The 21,882-nt window shown below is 40.6% G+C and overlaps 1 protein-coding gene across 1 annotated transcript in view; it reads left to right on the top strand.

Annotated features, from left to right (window-relative positions):
• LOC127574216 (unconventional myosin-Id-like) overlaps positions 1 to 21,882 on the top strand; it is an 82,680-nt gene that overhangs the window by 14,665 nt on the left and 46,133 nt on the right. Inside the window, exons 5-14 of the mRNA XM_052023027.1 lie at positions 1,643 to 1,696; positions 4,365 to 4,460; positions 7,717 to 7,833; positions 9,394 to 9,600; positions 13,218 to 13,363; positions 14,684 to 14,798; positions 15,408 to 15,578; positions 16,608 to 16,678; positions 17,025 to 17,099; positions 19,578 to 19,710. Coding sequence (XP_051878987.1) covers positions 1,643 to 1,696; positions 4,365 to 4,460; positions 7,717 to 7,833; positions 9,394 to 9,600; positions 13,218 to 13,363; positions 14,684 to 14,798; positions 15,408 to 15,578; positions 16,608 to 16,678; positions 17,025 to 17,099; positions 19,578 to 19,710 — 1,185 coding nt within the window. The remainder of the gene's footprint in view (positions 1 to 1,642; positions 1,697 to 4,364; positions 4,461 to 7,716; positions 7,834 to 9,393; positions 9,601 to 13,217; positions 13,364 to 14,683; positions 14,799 to 15,407; positions 15,579 to 16,607; positions 16,679 to 17,024; positions 17,100 to 19,577; positions 19,711 to 21,882) is intronic.

Raw genomic sequence — 21,882 nt, 5'->3', positions numbered from 1 at the left:
GTGTGTGTGTGAGAGTGTGTGTGTGTATGTGTGTTTTGTGTGACTGTATGTGAGTGTGTGTGTGTGCGCACGCCTGTCTGTGTGTGCGTGCGTCTGTGTGTGTGTGCGTATGTGTGTGTATATGAGTGTGTAGTGCATGTGTGTGTTTGTGCCTGTGTGTGTGAGTGGGTGTGTGTGAGAATGTGTGTGTGTGTGCATGCGCGTGTCTAATGTGTGTGTGTGTGTGTGTGTGTGTGTGCATGCGCGTGCACGCAAATGATTAATAAGCATCACGTAGCAGAACCTGGTTTCCAGTTGTCTTGAAGCCCTTTTCACTGGAACTAGACCTAGGGTGCGGTAATTGCTGTGGAATAGCTCTCTCATGTCAGATGAGGTCAGGCACAGGGAACCTCAAATTCCCAATGTGGAATTCAGGACCTTGAGCTCTAGTTGCTTTTTTAAGACAGATCGGAAACTCAGACGTTCCAACATCGATGTTCTCTTTCTGAGTGAGACATGGTGGTCAGGTGATGGCCAGCTCAAAGAACAAGACAGTGGGTGCACCTTCCTCGGGAAGGGCAAACTAGAAGAGGAATAGTGCTGTTATGGGTTGGGTTTCAGAGTGGAGTATGAGCTAGTATGGCATCTCAGCAAACCATACCCCACCCCCCCACCCAACACCATCCCGACTCCACGGGATATTTTACTCTAATATAGACCAAGTAGGCTACAGACATTAGTGCACACACCCCCATTCCTGGAAGCTACAGATGCAGAATGTCTGCTTGAATCTTGAAACAACGCTGGCCCATGTCCCAGAGGGAGGTAAATTTATCCTCCTGGTGACTTCATTGCTCAGCTGGAAAGGATATAGTCATGATTGTGAAAGAGGAAGTATGAAAGAGCAGCCATAGTAGTGCAGCTAGTACAGCTGCTGCCTCACAGCTCCAGTGACTGAGTTCAATCCTGACCTCAGGTGCTATTTGTGTGGAGTTTGCACATTTTTCCTGTGACTCTGTGGGTTTCCCCCAGGACCTTCACATCCCAAAGATGAGTGGATTGGTTGATTCATTGGCCACTGTAAATTGTTCCTGAAGTTTGGGGGAGAGATAGAAACCTTGGGGAATTTGATGGGAAGGTGGGGAAAATAAAATAGGATTAATGTACAGTTAGTGAAAGTGGGTGCTTGATAGTTGGCACAAACTCGATAGGCTGAAGGGCCTGTTTGCTCCATGACCCCATGAAATATTTTACTGTCTTAGACACAGAGAGACGTTTTCCACTTGCAAGGAAAAGCAAGTTGAGAAACCATTGATCAGAAAGTCAAATAGGGAATTCAGTATAAACTTCACTAACCAGAGAATACTGAGAATGTGGAATTTATTAGGAAGGGAAGTGTTTGAAGAGAATAGGTTAAATGTATTAGACTGAGCAAACCAATGAGGAAGAAGAGAATAGCTGATGGAGTCCAGCATGAACTCCAGTGACCTTTACTGTATTCTATATTCCATAACCAACCCACCCTAAAAAAATGACCTGTTTCACTGTTCCTCATGCTAGTGGACTTGTTGTGTATCTTAAACATTTTCTGGTGGGCATGTTATTGTTAATTTTCATGGTCTCTGTTCTTGAGTTACAAGATATTTTTTCTCTTCCTCTACAGTCACGAGTTATTGTACAACAAAAAGGGGAAAGGAACTTCCATTCATTTTATCAGGTAACAAGTGACTCCACTATATCATCTGATTCATTTATTTAAAATACTAACTTGAAGTAACAAAGGGCAGAACCCACAGGGTGCAGCTCCAGATACCAGAACGTGAAGAAAAAGCGATGATGCATTTATGCGGAGTGTTTCATGGATACAATCTGAGTGTTTCTTGGAATGTTTGCAGCAATAGGTTCTTTAAAGTATAGTGGACAACACAGAAGCATAAGAAGATCCCATAAAAAAACTATTTAGTCTGGTTGATACTGTTGGCTGAGGGGTGACTGCTGATTGTGATTGGAATGGTTCCTGCAGAATGGATGATAGCAAACTGCCACAAGGAGAAGGAGAGGGAACAGAAAACTACAGACTGGGAAATGTTAATGTTCAAACAGGCTGAGGTATGCTTATATGCAAGTCACAAAAAGCTAATGTGCAGGTGTAGCAGGCAGTTAGGAAGACGAATGGTATGTTGGCCTTTATTGCAAGAAAATATGAGCACAAGAGTAAAGCCATCTTATAAATACGCAGGGCCTTGGTCAGACCATACCTGGAATGTTGTGTACTATTTTGTTTTTTCATCTAAAATGGGATGTACTTGTTGTAGAGGGAGTACAGTGAGGACTGCAGACTGATGGTGTGTCTGACATATCAGGAGAAATTGAGTAGGCTAGGACTCTATCTCTAGAGTTTAGAAGAGATGTGGATATCGGAGCATACAGAATTCATAAAAGCCTTGATAAGTAGAAATAATAGGATGTTTACCCTGCCTGAGAAGTCTGGAACCAGGGGTCACAATCGCTGAAATTGGGCAGTGTCAATAGTTAGCCCCAGAGTCCTTAAACTGATGGGGGAAAATTATCAGATCTCTGATGAACACTGCTGAAATATATAGATATAGATTGTGTGATGATAAGGGAAAGGGCAGGGAGAATTTAAAGAAAAGGAGAAAGGTAACTTCACAGAGGAACTCTGATGTTATTAAGACTAAGAAAGAAAGTGAGAGAGAGAGAGAGATTGGGGTGGAGAGGCAGAATGAAATGGGTAATGTAGTTAGAGGAAACAGCTGGAGGTAAAATGATCTGTCAGAGAGTAACCTTCCTGATCTGCATTCAGGAAAGAGAGACGTGCTGAATGATTTCACTTGAAAGTGCTGAAGGCAGGTTACTGTTAACTGTACATAAGAGGGCAGAACCCATACTCCTTACTTCAGTAAGGAGCTGCATCATTAAGCTAATGGAAGACATTCCAACCAACAATCAGTGCATTGTAAGACTAATCTGTTGAATACTTTGTGGAGGTTAACATCTTCTACTCCTGAACCTTATGCGCCATTTTAGGTATTCAATATTTTAGAATCCTTTAGAAGCTGTTGGTACAACTTGGAGAACTTTATGGAAGCTTCCACAAAAGAAAAAAAGAATAAGCCATGGGTGTGAGTTATATCGCTCTGAATGAGCATTTCAGGCTTGGTTCGTGAGTGCTCTTTTACCATGGGGTCAAAAAATCACTGGTTCAAGGATGAGCCTGGTTTTAAGGCTGTCACAGTGCCATTCTGAGAGTAAGCTGTACCACTGAAGGCACCTCACCAAGGAGCCAAGCTAGCTGCTTAACTGTGGTGTCTGGAAAATCTGTAAAGATGTCTCCCTTACATGCAAGCAGTATTGAAGTAGAGTATTGACTCAGCTGCAGCCTACCATCTGCAGCATCCTCGTTTGCAGTCAACTGAACTCAAACACACCACAATTTCCTTTAGCTGTCATGACCACTGCCCCCAAACATCCTTACCCCACCATGAACAATGGACAACTGCCAGCTATTGACTGGTAAGTGGAGTTTTGATCTTGATGGTTAGTGGATGGTAGAAATTGTTATTTATAATTTAGTAGTTTACATGTCAAATGTGTGGGAGGTGGGTGTTCAGGAAAATTAAATGAACAAATGGGCACTTAGGCACGCACAAATCAATATTAAGCCATTATTTCCCACAATGTGTCTTAACAGTTATAAGAATAAACTGTCTAGTTAAGATCGTGCGGTTTCACTTCCTACCACATTTAGGACATTCGTGGCTTACTTCATCTTTACTCACTTCTAAGTATCATTAGACTGATACTAATTGTGATATTGAATGTTTTTTTTACAATATTTACCATATTTAGTGCGGCATTGTTACTGGAACCTTGTTCTCTGACTTAGACAGGACTGGGATTTAGCACAAGTCTGATGGATTGTTTTAAAAATATACCTTATGCAGAAATATCCTACCATGAGGGGACCTTGAGACCCTAATTTGATTAGGCTGCGTGTCACTTCAATCTGTGTTTGATCCTTAATGGCAGGGCACCTGAGGATAAGTGATAAATGCAGCCCTGTCAAAGTTGTTTATGTTTCAAGAACAAAACTGAAAGATTATTGGAGCTGGTTCATGACATCAAATGTTAGTATCAGGTTTCTAAATTTCCTCAAAATATGTCAGGGAGAAAGTTTTGCATGTTATATATATATATATGTCTGATTTCTATCTAACCTACAGAGTCTTCCCAATTTAAACAAGCTTCAAAACTGTGTTAAAAACTGTACCCTGTAGAGAATTAATCATATGCACTCATTAATCCTGCACACTAGACCAGATACATTTTTTATAAATCCCTTTCATCTTTTTTGCTGTTTCTAGCTTCTACAGGGTGGCTCTGACAAACTGTTGGAATCCCTGTACCTGCAGAGAGACATTGCTGAATACACATTCACTAGAGATGAAGCAACTGCCAATGTAAGTAGACACAGGATGAATGTTTCTTTATTACAATTACCTTTCTGACAAGCATGCCATACTAAGTCATACAGTATGTGTCTAATGTCATGTTATAGTCAGTACCACATACTCTGCTTAGATATTTGGCTCCAGGATAACATGCTTCATTATCAGAACCAAGTTAATCTGCAGTATTCCCAAGCACATTTATTGCAGGAACTTGAAGGATCGATGTCACTAAGACCCATTTGGTTCTAGATAGCCCTTTATGAAAATAATGTTTGTTCCTACCACAGATAGGGGGACCGTGTCTACATCCCATGAAAAATGTATGTTTGGTTTATTATCACCACATGTCCTGAGATACAGTGAAAAGCTTTTGTTTGCCTGCCACCCAGACAGAACATAGTACATAAGTACATTGAGATAGTGAAATCAGAGTGCAGAATATAGTGTTACAGTTACAGAGAAAGTGCAGCGCAGGTAGACAAATAAAGTACAAGGGCCATGACGAGATAGAATACATCTTTTAGCATATGAGAAGTCTCTTCAAGAGTCTGATAACAGTGGGATAGAAGCTGTCCTTGAGCCTGGTGTTATGTGTTCTCAAGCTTTTGTATCTTCTGCCCAATGAGAGGGGGGAGAAGAGAGAATGACTGGAATGGGAGGGGTCTTTGATTATGCTGGCTGCTTTCCCAAGGCAGCAGGAAGTGGAGACAGAGTCAATGGAGGGGAGAGTGGTTTTGTGATGGACTGCACTGCATTCACAACTCTGCAATTTCTTGCAATCTTGGCAGAGCGGTTGCTGTACCAAGCTGTGATGCATCTGGAAAGGTTACATGGTGCATTTGTAAAAATTGGTGAGAGTCAATGGGGATATGCTGAATTTCCTTAGCCTTCTGAGGAAGTAGAGGCACTGGTACACTTTCCATTGCATCCAAGTGGCTGGACCAGGACAAATTGTTGGTGATATTTACACTTAGGAACTTGAAGCTCTCAACCATCTCCACCTTAGCACCATCGATACAGACAAGGTACTCTGGTACAGACAGGTACTCTGCCCTGATTCCTGAAGTCAATGACCAGCTCCTTTGTTTTGCTGACATTGAGGGAAAGGATGTTGCCTTGATACCATGCCACTAGGCTTTCTATCTCCTTCCTGTATTCCACCTCATTGTTGTTTGAGATCCAGCCCCCTACGGTGGTGTCATGTGCAAACTTGTAAATAGAGTTAGAGCAGAATTTGGCCACACAGTTATGAGTATATAGGGAGTATATAAGGGGTTGAGGACGCAGCCTTGCCAGGCACTGGTGTTGAGGATAATCGTGGAGGAGTGTTGTTGCCTCTCCTTACTGATTGTGGTCTGTTGATCAGGAAGTCAAAGATCCACTTGCAGAGGGGGATGCAGAGTCCTAAATATAGGAGTTTGGAAATGAGTTTATTTGGAATTATGGTATTGAAGGCAGAGCTATAGTCAATAAATAAGAATCTGACATAAGTGCTTTTGTTATCCACATGTTCCAAAGATGCATGTAGGGCCAGGGAGATGGCATCTGCCATGGACCTGTTTCGATGAATTGCAATGGGTCAAGGTTGTCTTGGAGGTTGGAGGTTTGTCACAGTGGGAGAATGCATGAAAGTGTCATCATAGGGAGTGTGAATGTATATCTCGAAGTGCGGAGATAATTTTTTATTTTGGTCAAGCACCTATACGATCAAGAAGATTAAGCTTTCAATTTAGACCTTTGTTCTGCTGAAGTGGGCAATGGCACTGTCAACATGCAGCTGTGGAAGAAAGCTGGGACCCAGGCTGACCCTGGTATGAATCAGGAAATATCAGACCAAGCCTGCTGCTGCATACAACCACAGTCCTTGGAAAGGAAGTGGTTACTGTTTAAAAAAAAATCAAACAATAGTTTTTACTTCTTTCCTAATTTGGTTGTGCTTGAGTTGGTGGTTAGTGAATTATCAATATATTGCTGTCTTCATATACATAGGAAAAAGAGAATAGTCTGGAAATATTTGAAAGCATCAACACTCAGTTCACTGGAGCCAATTTTTTTCAGCCATTTAATTCCAACACAAGGATGGGAATCAGATCAGTAGAGTTAATAAACAGGTGTCAAAGATTCTATTTATCCTCACTTATTCCAACCTTTCTTAGCTCTTTATATGGTCTACACCTTTTGCATTTTTCTATTTTCTTCCAAAATTTTATTTTCAGCAGCCCCTCAGGGTTGAGGATGATAAATTCCAGTCCAGTTCTATGAATTCTGTACTGGTTGGTGAGACAAATGTGGGATATAACAACTCTACCATAGGTAGGACATGAGGTGTTTGACAGGGTGGGTAGGTGAGCAGTTTGGGAGATGGTGCACTCTTTCAAAGAGATTTGGAGTTATCAATGCCAGCTCAATGTTCCTTTTCCACATTGAGCAGACATGGGCCAGAATTCCCAAAAGTGGGATGCCACACTCCTTTAAGGAGACTTTGAGAATGTTCTTGATTGATTTCGTCAGTCCACTGCTAACCTTTAACCATGATGGACCTTGGAGAAGGGTCTGGTGTTGGCAATATGGACCGTACATTGGAGTTGACTGAATCTTGGTCTCAGTGCTGGGGACAGTGATCTGGGAGAGAATCTTCTTGTTGGTTCACCTATCCTGTCAGTGAATGTGGAGGATTTCGCAGAGACATTGTTGGTGGTACCTCCCCAGGGTGTTGAGATGCCTGCTGTAGATAATCCGTGTCTCAGCAACATATAAGAGGACAAGGATCACTGCTGCCTGGAAGACCTTTTTGTGCCAGTATGATCTCTCATGAAAAGCCCTTTTCCTCAGTTGGTCAAAGGCTGTGCTGGGATACTGAAAGGAAAGATGAAATTTATCATCAGTCCTGATGCAGGGTCTTGACCTGAAACATGGACAATTCCTTTTCCCCCACAGATGCTATGCTTGACCAATTGAGTTCCTCAAGCAGATTGTTTGTTTCTCCAGGTTACTGCATCTGCTGTCTCTTGTGTCTCCATTTTTCATTTTTAATTGTCTGGACCAGTTAAATTTTTATTCAGTGGTAACCCCAATGTACTGATGTTGGTGGATTCAATAATAATACCACTGAATTTCAAGGGATTGGGGGTTCAACTTTGTCATAGAAAATGATTGTTGTTTGGTACTTCCGAATGTTTCTGAAAGCTATGCAATTCATTACCATACAGCTTGGTGCTAACTCTGCCAATTTCTTGTCTTCACATTCATTGTAATTCACTTCCAGACTGGGATTAATGACAAAGCAAACTTCAAGATGGTGAGGAATGCAATGGAAGTGCTTGGGTTCAGTGATGAGGAAATTGCTACCATCTATACAGTCTTGGCCACCATTTTACATCTGGTGAGGACTAACCTTGATTTATAATTGTTTTATATAAGCCCCTAGGATCTCTCACGAAAGGACAAAAGAACACCCAGAGATGAAAATTTTAACAATGAATGTTAAGCATGGATTTGAAAAGGGAAAACCTTGTTTCACCAAACATACTGAGCAACAGAGAGAGTAGATAATGGTAATGTAGTAGATGCAATTTATCTCAGTTTTCAAAAGACTTTTCCTGAGGTACTCCATGATAGACTAACTAGATCAGAGTTTGCAGAGTCATGGGTGAAGTAGTAGAATGGATTGCTTGCTGGCTTCAGAACAGTGAGCAGACTGTGAAATTGAAGGGTAGCTGTTTGCCACAGAAGATTTTCCACGACGATCAGTGCTGGCACCACTACCATTTACAATTTGCATGAATGATTTAGACACTGGAATCAAAAACCCAATCTCTAAATTTGAAGATGATACCAAATTAAGGGGAAAGGAAATAATCATTACTGAATAGGATTACAATAAAATTGTGGAGAATGTTAATAAATGCAGAATGGCAAATGATTGACAAATGAATCTCAACAGACAAGATCTTGGAGTGTGATCATTAAAAGTTGTGTTGCAGATTAGCAAGGTCATTAAAAAGCTATAAAACACAAGGATTCATTTCCAGAGAAATAGAATTTAAAAATATGGACTCTATACTAAACCTGAATAGAGCCTTGGTAAGATCGTAGTTCTTGTTGCCATATTATAAAAAGAATATGGAGGCATTGCAGTGGATGCAAGTAAGATTTATAAGGATGATATTATAAATTCAGGGGTATATAAATATCAGGAAAGAATGAACAGATTCGGTTGCTTTTCTTTTGAGAAAATAATTGGGTTGACCTAGCAGATGTCTCTAAAATTTCAGAGTTTTGATAGAATGGTTCAGAGAATATGTTTTCACTTATGGGGAAGAGCAGAACTAGGGGCCTTCAATATAAGATAGTCTCCAGGAAATCCTATAGAGAATTCAGAATAAACATCTTTACCCAAAGAGTGGTGAGAATGTGGATTCATTACCACAGGGAAATAGGCGCTGCAAAATAAGCTTACGAGCAAAAAGGCAATGGAGTATTATGCTGGTAGATTTAGATGAGAGAAGATAGGAGGAAGCCTACATAGACTGAGCCGAATGGCCCGTTCCTGCATTGTACATCCCATGTAATCATATGTGATCAGGAATAGTCCCTTCGACCTCTCAAGCTTCTTCTGGCATTCATCGGATCATGGCTGATTTTTACTTCAATTCCCTTCCCTAGCTTTCTCAAATTGTTTCATATCCTTTGTATCTTAATCTGACAAAAATCTATCAACCTCAGTCCTGCAAGTCCAATTGGCTCAGTCTTCAATTGATTAATGCATCCCAGCATTCTTTAGTGTGTTCCCAGAGTTCATGTTTATGTGACACATCTCTTAATTCATTTGTATATACTCAAGTGTCATGTATATGCATCAGCTGCCATGCTTCCTCTCTGTGCACTCATTGTCAGTATCTTCATGGACTTTGTTGACTTCTGATTTTGTTGATCTTCACAGGGGAACCTGATTTTTGTCACAGAAAGTGACACTGCCTCACTCAGCAATGACTACCTGGTCTCTCAGATTGCAGAGATCACAAAGACTGAGCCAGACACTGTAAGGAAGACACTTCTCCATCGCACTGTAGCTACAGGAGGGGGTGAAGTAATTGAAAAGCAACACACATCCCAGGAAGCCACGTATGGCAGGGATGCCTTTGCTAAGGTAGGAAAATTTGTTTGTGAGTCTGGGTGCTTCTATTATTTGGTTGTGGTAGGAATGCCACAAACTCACATTTCCCAAATTGAGTGAGAGCTGTGGCTTAGTGTTAACATCCTCATATCTTAATCAGACTGCTATGGGTTCAAAATTCACTTCAAAGATGAACTAAAAATGTGGACTAACATCAGTACGGTATTGAAGAGGCACTGTTCCTCAGATGGGCTGTTAAACAAACGTTGTGTCTTCCCTCTTAGGTTAGAGAGTCATAGAGTAATACAGAACAGAAACAGGCCCTTTGGCCTAACTCATCCATGCCAACCAAGTTGCCTACCTGAGCTCGTCCCATTTGGTAGTCCATCAAAGTCCCATTTCGTAGTCCCAGGTTAATTTTAAAGATCATGTACAGTTATTTTGAGAAAGACTAGGAGAGTATTTGCCCTTCAACAACATTACTAAAACAGATTATCTGATCATTTGGTTCATTGCTGTTTCTGGAATCTTGTTGTGTATCAGTTGGCCACCTCATGTCCTACATTTACAATGGTGACTGCAATTCAGAAGTATTTCATTGCTTGCAAAGTGCAATGGTACACATAAAACTACTGAAAGTCAAACTTTCCTTTATTCTTAAATGGATTCCAAAAAGCTACTCACCACCAGAATTTTTTTTTTGCAAAGCTAAACTGTTATAAAGACTTTTGTTCTGGCCAAATCAAAGTCAGATGCAAAGTCAAGTTTATAATCATATGCACAAGTACATGTATGCACAAGTGCAATGAAAAACTTACTTGCAGCAGCGTCACAGGCACATAGCATCAGATACACAACATTCACAAGAAAAAACATAAATTAAACAAAAATTATACACATTTTTTACAAGAACACAATTTAAACTAAACAAAACCAAGTCCATTCGAGTGCAAAGTGGTCATAGTGTTGATGTACTAAGATAGTGATAAGGGTTGTGCAGGTTGATTCAAGAACTGAAAAGTTGAAGGGAAGTAGCTGTTCTTGAACCTGGTGGTGTGGGACTTCAGGCTTCTGTACCTCCTGCCCGATGGTAGCTGCGGGAAGGTGGCATGACCAAGATGGTGGGGATCTTTGATGACAGATGTTGCCTTCTTGAGGCAATGCCTCCTGTACATACGTACATGGGGACATGCTGTTGTGCACCAAGAGTGGAACATGAGTACCTCTTTAATACTGTGATTCAGCTATATGTAGTGAGACTAACCTACAAAAAAGCCAAGTTTGTCCTGTTGTAATGTCCCCACTATATGAAATCCAGAGAATAACCTGAGCTGGCCAGCAAGGTGCTTTTGCTTCATAATCTCATAAGAAATTCATCGGGATGCCTGGAAGGCCATGTTAAATCAACACAGTATGTCAAGAAAATATTTCAGAGCAGCCATTTGTATACTGAGAAACCAATTAATTGACTTAAAACAGCATACACTCTCAGAAAAGTCAGTGATCAAAATATGAATTGCTAATTCATGTTAGTGAGGGCAGCACATTTCGATGTACATGTGACTAATAAATAAATATCTTATCTAACAGCAATTACAGAAGGTTAAACTACTTTGCATTTTGTGAGACAATGCAGCTGGGAACATCAGGAAATGGGAGACATATTTAAAAAGACAATACACAAATCAGAAAAGATAATTTCTTTGTCTCTGATTTGAATCATGTTGCTCACAGAAATTTTAATCTTTGATATTTACTAAAGGTTCACAGTTTTGTTTCTTTCTTAGCATTTCAAACATCTGACGAAGGAATTTTTACATTGCTGCATTGCACCCTTTGCTGCAAAAGACTAAATGCAAACTCATTTCCCTCCTACACAACTTCTTGACTTCCTGTCGGTTAAGCAATGTAATAAATGCAATGCCTGAGAAAGGGGCTCCAAGGAGCTCATCAAAATACACAGTAAATATTTTGGAATGTTTAATCACAACAACTGCCCTTCTCACTCCTGCAGCTTTAATCACAGTAACTGCCTTTCCCACTCCACCAAACCATCTCTACCCCAGTAGTCTCTCTTATTGACTCTTTCATTATTAATTTTGGTATGTTTCCTACCTGTAGAACCTGCACACTTTTCTGACTAGACGGCTTTGTGCATGGGAAATAATGTCTCACAAATTTCATTGAGTTTTTTGAAGATGTGACCAAAAGGATTGATGAGGGCAGAGCAGTAGACATTGTCGACATGGACTTTAGCAAGGCCTTTGACAAGGTCCTGCATAGTAGACTGGTCTAGAAGGTTAGATCACCTGGGATGCAGGATGAGTTAGTAAACTGGATACAAAATTGGCTTGGTGGTAGGAGTCAGTGGGTGGTAGTGGAGGGGTGTTTTTCAGATTGGAGGCCTGTGACCAGCAGTGTGCTGCGGAGATCATTGTTGTTTGTCATGCGTATTAATCTCTTGGATGGGAATGTAGGTGGCATGATTCGTGAGTTTACAAAATTGGTGGTATAGTGAAGGTTGTATAAGGTTACAACAGGATCAACTGGGAAAGTGGGCTGACGGAATTTAACTTGGACAAGTGTGAAAGTTTGAGAAATTAAACCAGGGCAGGATATCTGCAGTAAATGCACATTATTGGACAGAGGGAGCTTAGGATACAAGTACACAGTCCCCTGAAAATAGGAACACAAGTGGACAAGGTGGTGGGGAAAGCACATGGCATGCTTGCCTTCATCAGCCGAGGCATTGAGTATAAGAGTTCAGATGTCATGTTACTGTTGAACAAAACATTGGTTAAGCTGCACTTAGAATATTGTGTACAGTTCTAGTCGCCAAACTATCAGAACGATATGATTAAGCTAGAGAGGGTGCAGGAAAGATTCACAAGGATGTTACCTGGATTGGAGGGCTTGAGTTTCCAGAGAGATTGGGTAGACTAAGTTTGTTTTCCCTGGAGTGAAGGAGACAGAGAAGTGACATGAGAGCAGTATATCAAGTTATGAAAGACACAGATAGGTTAGTTGGCCGGTGTCTTGTTTCTCATGATAGTGATGTCTAAAACCAGAGGGCATAGCTTTAAGGTGAGAAGGAGGAGGTTTAAAGGGGATCTGAGGGGTAAATTTTTCACACAAAGAGGAGTTGGTATCTGGAATGAGATGCCAGAGGAGGTGGTGGAGGCAGAACAGGAATGACATTTAAGAGGGACCCGGACAGGTACTTGAATGAGCGGGGCATAGTGGGACATGGAATTAATGCAGGCAAATGGGATTAGTATAGATAGGCTTGATGGTCGGCATTGATTCAGTAGGCCGAAGGGCTTGTTTCTGAGCTGCACAACTCTATGACTCTAAATTGCTTCTGCTTGCTGGTCAACTAGTTCAGGTTTTGCAATTGCTAGATGTACTCCTACATTTTTGTTTCTGTTTATTTATCTCCTTTAACTTGATCAAGAAATATTCAATCCCAAGGAAGTGGGCTTTAGTTATAACAAAGGTGTTTGTATTAAGCCTGTTCATCTGTCAACTACCTGGATTTTTCTGCTAAATCTACATTTGTATGGAACAGTGTACTGGCTTCAACCTTTGTAATGCAACAGAGTTTAGTTTGGTCTTGCTTGGGTTTGTCTTCACCTTTCTCCACCCCACAGGCAATTTATGAGCGTCTCTTTTGTTGGATTGTGGACCACATCAACACAGTCATTGCAGTAAAGGGTTATGATCCACGCATTCATGGCAAGAACACTGTAATTGGAGTGCTCGATATCTATGGATTTGAGATCTTTGACAGCAACAGGTAAAGAGCACATTATTACCTGCTGACATGGATATTATGGCTGACTTCATAACACATTCAGGTTAAAATACTTTTTATGCCTTTTGGCATTGATTCCATGATAAAGTACTGACAGAAATTTCTAGTTGGGAAATTCTGAGCTTGCAGAGTTTTCACTCATTAATTAGATAAAATTAATTTGGTTCATAAATGGAAGTGACTATTGGAAACTGGTGTAAATGTTGTGTCAACAAAAACATGGACAAAATTCAAGCCTAGCCTAATAACTGACAAATAACAGTTGCAGTCCACAAGTGCTAGGCAATGACCATCACAATGAGAGAGAGAATCTAACCACTTCTCCTTGACAATCAATGCCATCATTACCGGAAGCGTGGCGACACTTGCGGGCTGCCCCCAGAACACTCTACGCAAAAGCTGCATTTCACTGTGTGTTTCAATGTACATGTGACTAATAAAGAAATCTTATCTTATCTTTTCTTATCATTGGGCCAACCACTATCAATGTCCTGGGGGTCACTATTGACCAGAAATTTAACCAGGCCAGCTGTAGTTATAGTGTAATTAAAATAGGTGTCAGAGGTTATGTATTCTGAGGCAAGTTATTATTTAGCTATTATTCAGTTAGTGTCTTTAACATAACAAAACATCCCGGGGCACTTCATGGGAGTACAATCAATGATGAAAGGTCAGGCGAGCCAGCATTTGGCCAAACTTGTTTTAAAGAGCATTTACAGGAGGAAAGAGAGCTGAGAGGCAGAAAGGTTTTGGCAGGAAATGTCAGAGTATTGACATGGTTGCCCGTGGCAAGGTGAAAGATGTAGGGAATGGACAAGAAGGAGGGGTTGAAGGAACACGAGAGTTCACCGATGACTGTAAGAGTTATTGAAATGAAGTGAGGTGAATGCAAGGGTAAAAAGACTAATAGCAAGACATTTAGGAAACAGGGGCCAATGTTGGTTAGCAAACTCAAGAGTGATATGTGAATGGTTTGAGTTAGGACAGGGGTGGTAGAGCTTTGGATAAACAAAAGTTGATGGAGTGGAAGATGAGAGGGCACTCAGTACAACTTTGTACTATTCTGAAGATAACCAAAGTTTGGATGTGCGTTTAATAAGAAATAAACAGAATGACTGAAGGCAGGTGATATGACAAGTTCAGCAGTAAGTGGTCTCAGAGGTCAAACCTTTATTTCCTCCTTCCCGGAGTTTCTCATCATCTGCTAGATTTGCTGCCCTCAGATATCAATCTTAATGGAGGAAAGATTATAAATGCAAGGTATGATATAAATGCTAATAGTTTGTTCGGATCTTCCCACAGTTTTGAGCAATTCTGTATAAATTACTGCAACGAGAAGCTTCAACAACTCTTCATTGAGCTGATCCTGAGGCAGGAGCAAGCAGAATACCAGAGAGAGGGGATTGAGTGGCAACATGTAAGTTATTTCATAATGGAGAGTGGTTCACCTGCGGAATGCAGAAATGAAAAGGTTAAATGTGTCCTGTTGGAAGTCCTGGAGTCCCAAGGGTATGGTGATATATGTATTAGAAAATCAGAGACCTAGATAATTGCCTGAAATAAGCTCAAATCTCATAATGTCAATTGAGGGATTTAATTTCAGCCAATTAAGTAAATCGAAAGTTAAAAAGAAATATTTTCAATAAAAATGCTGTACAAATCCACCTGATTCACTAATGATTCTTATAGGAGTAAACCTGGCATTCTTATCTGGACTGAGCTCTATGTAACTCCACATCTACAACAATGTAGTTGACTTTTAATTGCTCTCTGACATTGCCTAGCAAAACATTGTATCAAAACTGCTGGACATGAAGAGTGAATTGCTCGAGAAGACAGCTCAACGCCACCTTTGAAAAGGAAATAAATGATGTCTTGCCAGTATGCATTGAATCCATTGCGCTTGTTCCCATTTACCATGTCTGGATTAGCTCCATGGATTAGCACTACATAAATGCTCCAAAGATGGGAAAGTTTGTGAAAGACTACTGACAACTTCTCTCCTGTCTACCCTTTCCTTTTCCAGGTTGACTACTTCAACAATCAGATCATTGTGGATCTGGTGGAGCAGCCACACAAGGGAATCATTGCCATCCTAGACGAGGCCTGTATGAATGTTGGGAAGGTGACAGACACCATACTGGTGGACACCATGAATGCTAAGCTGGGAAAACACGCTCACTACACCAGCAGAAATGTACGGCAAAATCAGAAGATGATACTGAAATCAGGAAATGTGTAACATAGATACAAGCTGTAAATCAAATTATCAGGGCAAAGAAACATCAGGGGTGGTGCACAAATAGCGAGTTTTTCCCCATTATACAAATCACTAGGATTCCTATGAATCTGGTAAACAGCTATTGTGATGTTCCCATCATTTCCCTTCACACTCAGGTTTCTCTTATTGTGAGGTGGATCTTGGTAACTCAGAAGGTGCCCACAAGAGCATTTCCTGGCCTGAGGCAACAAAAGAGCCCCCAAAAGACAACATTCAAGGGTAGGAATCATCCTTCTCATAACAGGGCTCTGCCCCCGCCTTTACAGAAGATGACCAGCGCAGTAATTGGTCCAGTATTGACATGTACATGTGCTGCTGCTGTACAAATTGCCTACAACTTGACAGAACTAAACACAACTAATTCCCAGATGGAATGACATTGGACATTTTAGGGACTACATTCTGCACCCAGGTGAGCAGGATTTCCTTCATCATTGGCATGGGTGCTATTGTCCTGGCAAGGTTGTGGTTCCTCTAGCTTTGCACCTACTAACCTTCTGGAAATGCCACTGTCAGTGTAGTGTGGCGATTCCCAGGATATTGACCTAATGATGATGGAGGAATGCAATATATTTCCAATTCTGGATGATGTATGATTTTGAATGGGCAGGGAGGAAGATACTGTAGGAGTCACAACTAATATCGGTTTTTCCATCACTTGATATTCATAAGGGAGTTCTCTAGCAACAGCCACTGAGATAATGACCTGGGACTAAAGCCGAAGTCATTCTTACCATTCCCAATTTGAAAGGTTCTGAGGATCAACACTGACAGCCCAACTAATGACCCACCTGAGATCAGGTGACTCAGCAAAGCCACACATGAAATCTGACAACATCCTTTCATGGAAGCATCAACTCATGTAACAGGGAGGCATGCCCACAATGTCACCCAAAAGCCCCTAAACCTTGTGGTATCTAACATTTGCAAATGTTTAATCTGCAGCTGTGTCCAACTGAAAAGGATATGGAGTTCAACAAGCACTTCAGAATAAAACATTATGCTGGACAAGTCACGTAAGTTGTTTATTTAATTGTGTAGGCTGGGTTGTAATGGTTTTTAATGGGTGAGAGCCTTAATTGTGATTTTTTTTTAAGCAAGTGTGCCCCAAATTCACAATTTTTTGGTGACTTCCCATTTGGCATTTGTCCCATTTAACACGCCAAAAATGGGTGAAATACAATTTCTAGGCAATAGTTTGGCCTTCATGGTAAAAGCCTGGCAACGTTCACTCAAAAAAAATGATCACTTGCCTGAATTGCTGATGTGGATGGGTTTACAAGTTCTGGTGGATCTGTCAGTATGGATCAGTAAGGAGAAAATGGAGTAGTAAACTAAACTATGTTTTGTGCTTGGATTCAGGTACTCGGTGGAGGGTTTCATTGATAAGAACAAGGACACACTCTATCAGGACTTCAAACGCCTGATGTACAACAGGTGAGGACAGCACCACATGATCTGTGTCCTGATTTCTGCAGTGTCTTTTTGGCTTTTATTTATAATCTGCAATAAACAGCTGGTAAAAGGGAATGATTAATTCCCTTCTGGTTATGTATAACTCATGTTTGTCTCGGTTTCATCTCCCATGATTAAATGAGAATGATCTTTTCCTTTTTCCAGAAATATATTTTGTTCATAAATTTTGCAAACAGCTAATATAATTCATTCATATGTTGCCATCCTCTATACAAGCAATTGCATTCTATTTACATTATTCATTGAGCAAACAGTCTTAGGGATCTTTTTTTACATAGATTCCGATCCCTTAGTGTGCAATAGCAGCAGGCCCTTAAACCTTGCTTTATAGGGTCTTTATTTTCTCAAAGCAGCTGTGTATTTGCCTCTGCACTTCAAAGCAATTCATTGTTTACAACATACTATCAAATCTTTAATTCAGGATGTTTTTGGAAAAGCGATTGCAAAGTTACGTAATAGAATACTCCATTAGAAATGAAAACTACCAGATGTGCCCAGAAACCAATTAAAGTTAAAGAACATGGTCTTCAAGGTCCATAGGGAAATTCAGAAGAATATGAGATTATAAGAAAGTTTAAAAGCAGAGTAAGAAAAGCTAAGTGGGAGCATGAAGGGAAAAAGATTAAACTGGACATTTGTTAGAGAATAAAATTATGATAAGGAAATGGAATTTTAATTTAATTTGTTAGACATATTGTAAAATTAGAGGGAGAGGGGTAGAAAATTGCAAGGACTAAAAGTTACATTTTTGTAATTGTGGGTGTATGTTGGAGGAGTATAGAGTTGGTGAAGTGATGCCCATTCTTGGAAAGGACTAATCCAGCTAATCACAGGCCACTTAACTTAACATCTGTGCCAGGGAAATTTTGGAGGCCTTAATTAAGATTGAAATTACCATGTATCTGGATAAAGAGAAAACAGTTAGAAGCAGCCAACATGATTTTCAGAATGATGGGTTATGGCTGAGAAACTTACAGAATTGTTTGATGTGAGACAGGTAAAATTTGATTGGAACTCTTGGCTGCTGAAGAGAGCAAATACCAACAGATTTAGGTGGGTTAGTCCCAGTTGTAATTTCTATGGATCAGCTGGGACCATTAGGGTCTTGGGTGTAAATTGGAGCTGAATCAGGAAATCAGCATCTCCTGCACTCCTTGTTTCATGGATAAGCCTCACTGTTCAGTAAATAATCAACAACGCTTTGGAGAACAGCAGCTTGAGTCAGTCATCTCATTACCTGGTCTGTGGTAAAGTGCTGATTTCAATCCATCACCAAGCTACAGCACTCTGCTTCTTGAAGGATTCAACACTTAAAAGTTTATTCTCACAGGTTATGAGATCTCAGAACAAACTACTTTTACAACTGTCTTCTATTATGCAAACTATGCATATGGTGGGAGAGGCACAGTAGGGCTGTGGTTACCCAGTGGGGAACAGGTTCACTGGCAGCTATAGGCATCTATATACAAACATATTGTTATATAAATAAAGTGCTGATAAAAAAGATTTCAGTTTGGGGAATTTTTAATCAACTGTTATTCTTGCAAGATCCAACAGAGGGCAGCGAAATTGTAAACTATTCCTGAAAGTATTTTCAGACTTCGATACCAAATTCCTCTGGGGTGGGAATAGTGAAAGTTGTACCCTGTAGCTACTCTCTGCTATACCATTGCTGGAGTGATTGATGGAATTTTCCCAGGATGAACACAGTAAATGATGAAAGTTTCTGTTCATTCGATGACTGGGCAATCTCCTGTAGAATTTCTGAGGTTTAGTCTAGTTTGTTTATGGCAATGTTAGTTCAGAATTTCCACTGGAATTCTTCTTAATTTGAAAGTGCAATGAACACATGCACTGAATGCCCTTCTTCACACTCCCTTTAGACCACACTTCAACAAGTAAGTACTTCATTATCTGAGAAGTACATGGGATTAATGTGAAGCCTTGAAAAGTGCCACATAAGTATGTCTATTTGTCAGTCTTGATGCAGGGTATTGGTATTGGTTTATTAATGTCACTTGTACCGAGGTACAGAGAAAAACATGTCTTGCATACTGATTGTACAGGTGAATTCATTACACAATGCAGTTACATTGAGTTAGTACAGAGTCCATTGATGTAGTACACTTAAAAACAATAACAGTACAGAGTAAAGTGTCACAGCTACAGGTTTTGACCTGTAGCAGCAACTATCCCTCAAATGATGTTTGACCTGCTGAGTTCAGCAGTTTGTTTTTTGCTGTGTCTATTTGTGTTCCAAAACTGAATAGAGGGAGCTGTAATTGTACATAACTCACATAGCAACCAACCTGTAAATCCCTAACCCTGGGAGTGGAAGAGAAAGGGGGAAACTCCTTGCTCCTTATATTGATATATCCAGCCTTGGGTAAAAGGTTTGCAATACAATAAGCTAAAATGATTTTTTTTTTCTGTTTCCAGTCTTAACCCTGTACTGAAAGACATGTGGCCAGAGGGGGAAATGAGCATCACAGAAGTTACAAAACGACCTCTGACTGCTGCAACTCTCTTCAGGAGTTCCATGATTGCCCTTGTAGTGAACTTGGAATGTAAGGTAGGGCAAGGCTGCCTGACTCTGCACAGAACTGACATTACAATTACCACAGGGAGCAAATCTGCTTTTGTTGCCTTCTCTCCTCTCCTTTATGTGGCAGTTTCACGTTATGGCACAAGTTCAGTGGGACTGTTAACCTTCTGTTGACCCCAAGGAGGAGCGGCTCTTTATGCATGGGTGGAGAGGAGAATAGGGAAGAGGTCAACAGCTGTTGTCACCATCCGCACACGTGCACAGAAAACACATTATTCACACATTGTAGTCCAACCTAAAGAGACATTCCAGACACAAAGGGCATTCTCTCATTTCAATCCCTCACATACATGTGCACACCACTCATTCACACAAGCAGGCAACTTACCCACCTGTTTCATGCACACACAACTCACTTGCATGTTCACACAGCTCATTCATACATGTGTACAACTTATCCATTTAATTCACACAGAAGACATTAACCCATCCTACACACATGGCTCATTACACAACCAACTCATACTCATGTCTTTCATATGCATACACGATTAATTCGCAAATGCACATAATTTATTCACACGCATGCACATGCACCCACACAATCTTAACCCATCCCACCTGTGCACAGCTTACTCACACCTGTCACTCACACAATTCATTTGCTCATATCACTTACCCTTACTTATAGTTCACTTACACATCTCATATACTCACAACTCATTCACATGCATGTACTTTTCATGCACAAACCTTTTCGTTTACATGCATCTTCTTCATATGCACACTTAGCCCAAATACAAACCTCTAACATGTACACATCATTCATGCTTCTCACTCACATACAGTATTGAGCTCATCCATTTTTCAGTCCTGTCTCTCACATTTAATCTTAAAGACTCAAACTAGAATCCTTATTTGGAAGAAATGGGGGTTGTTTCTTTCTACAGTAACTCATCCTTTCAGCCAAATCACTTTGTAATCTTTATTCTGAATGAATCTTGAGTTGAGTTAGGTTCTGGATCTGGCTTTGCTTTTCTTTATCTCTTTTGTAGCCAACCCATGGAACCAAGGCAGAATAAGATAAATGATGGCACTGATATTCTTTCTTGTCCTTCCTGAACAGTTTTCATATTTCTGAGCCGTCATGATTAACTGGCCAGCTCCCAAAGGAGTAGAAATCAGGACAGTTGTCCCTTCCTGTCATTGCTGCCATGTGTGATACTTTCTGGGATGCTAAATCATTGGGGCCTTATGTGGGATTGTCCTGTGGAAAGCTAGTGAACGAAGTATATGTTAAGGTGAGCCTTCAAAGCTTCCAGTAATGGTTCCTGGCCACATAATATGTTATACTTAATAGCTCAAACTATGCTGAAGCAGGCACCTCCAAAGCGAGTTATTGTTCATGAGTCACTAAGAACTTACTTGGCAAGAAGGGACAAAACCCATTGGTTGAAGGATCAGGTCCTGTGATGGCTTCTTGGACGTTTTCCATAAAAGCAGCACTGGCTTTAATTCCTTGTTTTCACTTCAGGTGCTGTAATTGGCTTTTAGCTCAGGGAAAGAAAAAACAAGTCATCCAGAATTACATTGTCTCTGGAGATCAATGTATGTAATGGTGAAACATAAAGTTTGTGTGGGAAATTTACCTGTCAAGTTTTGAAATGAAAAGCCCAGAGACTTCCACAACAATCTTGACCACACCACTCTGCTTCCTGTAATTCCATTCCATTCTCCATCTTCTCCAGCTCTGTTGTATCTTTCTGATGATGACATCTTCCATACCAGTACTTTCAAGATGTCTTGCTTTTTCCTTATCTATAGTTTCCTTTCCACCATAGTTGACAGATCCACCATAGTTTACTGCATCACTTCTGTCCTTCCCCCATTTCCCACTTAGAAAAAGATGGTTCACATTGTCCTCACCTTCCACCCTACCAGCCTCCAAATCCTCCGTAATTTCCACCACTTTCAGCATGACATCACCATACCTTCTTTTCCCCTCTTCTTTCCAAAAAGAATGTTCCCTGCACAACTTCCTGGCTCATTTTTCCATCTTCACCATCACTCATGACCGGAAACTGGAAAGAGTACAGAAAAGATTTACAAGGATGCTGCCAGGACTTGAGGGACTGAGTTATAGGGAGAGGTTGGACAGGCTAGGACTTTATTCGTTACAGTATAGGAAACTGAGAGGTG

The sequence above is a fragment of the Pristis pectinata genome, chromosome 9, assembly GCF_009764475.1.
Source record: "Pristis pectinata isolate sPriPec2 chromosome 9, sPriPec2.1.pri, whole genome shotgun sequence".
NCBI classification, from domain to species: Eukaryota; Metazoa; Chordata; class Chondrichthyes; order Rhinopristiformes; family Pristidae; genus Pristis; species Pristis pectinata.
The sequence above is the reverse complement of the archived record's forward strand: the minus strand, read 5'-3'. Positions and strand labels throughout refer to the sequence as shown.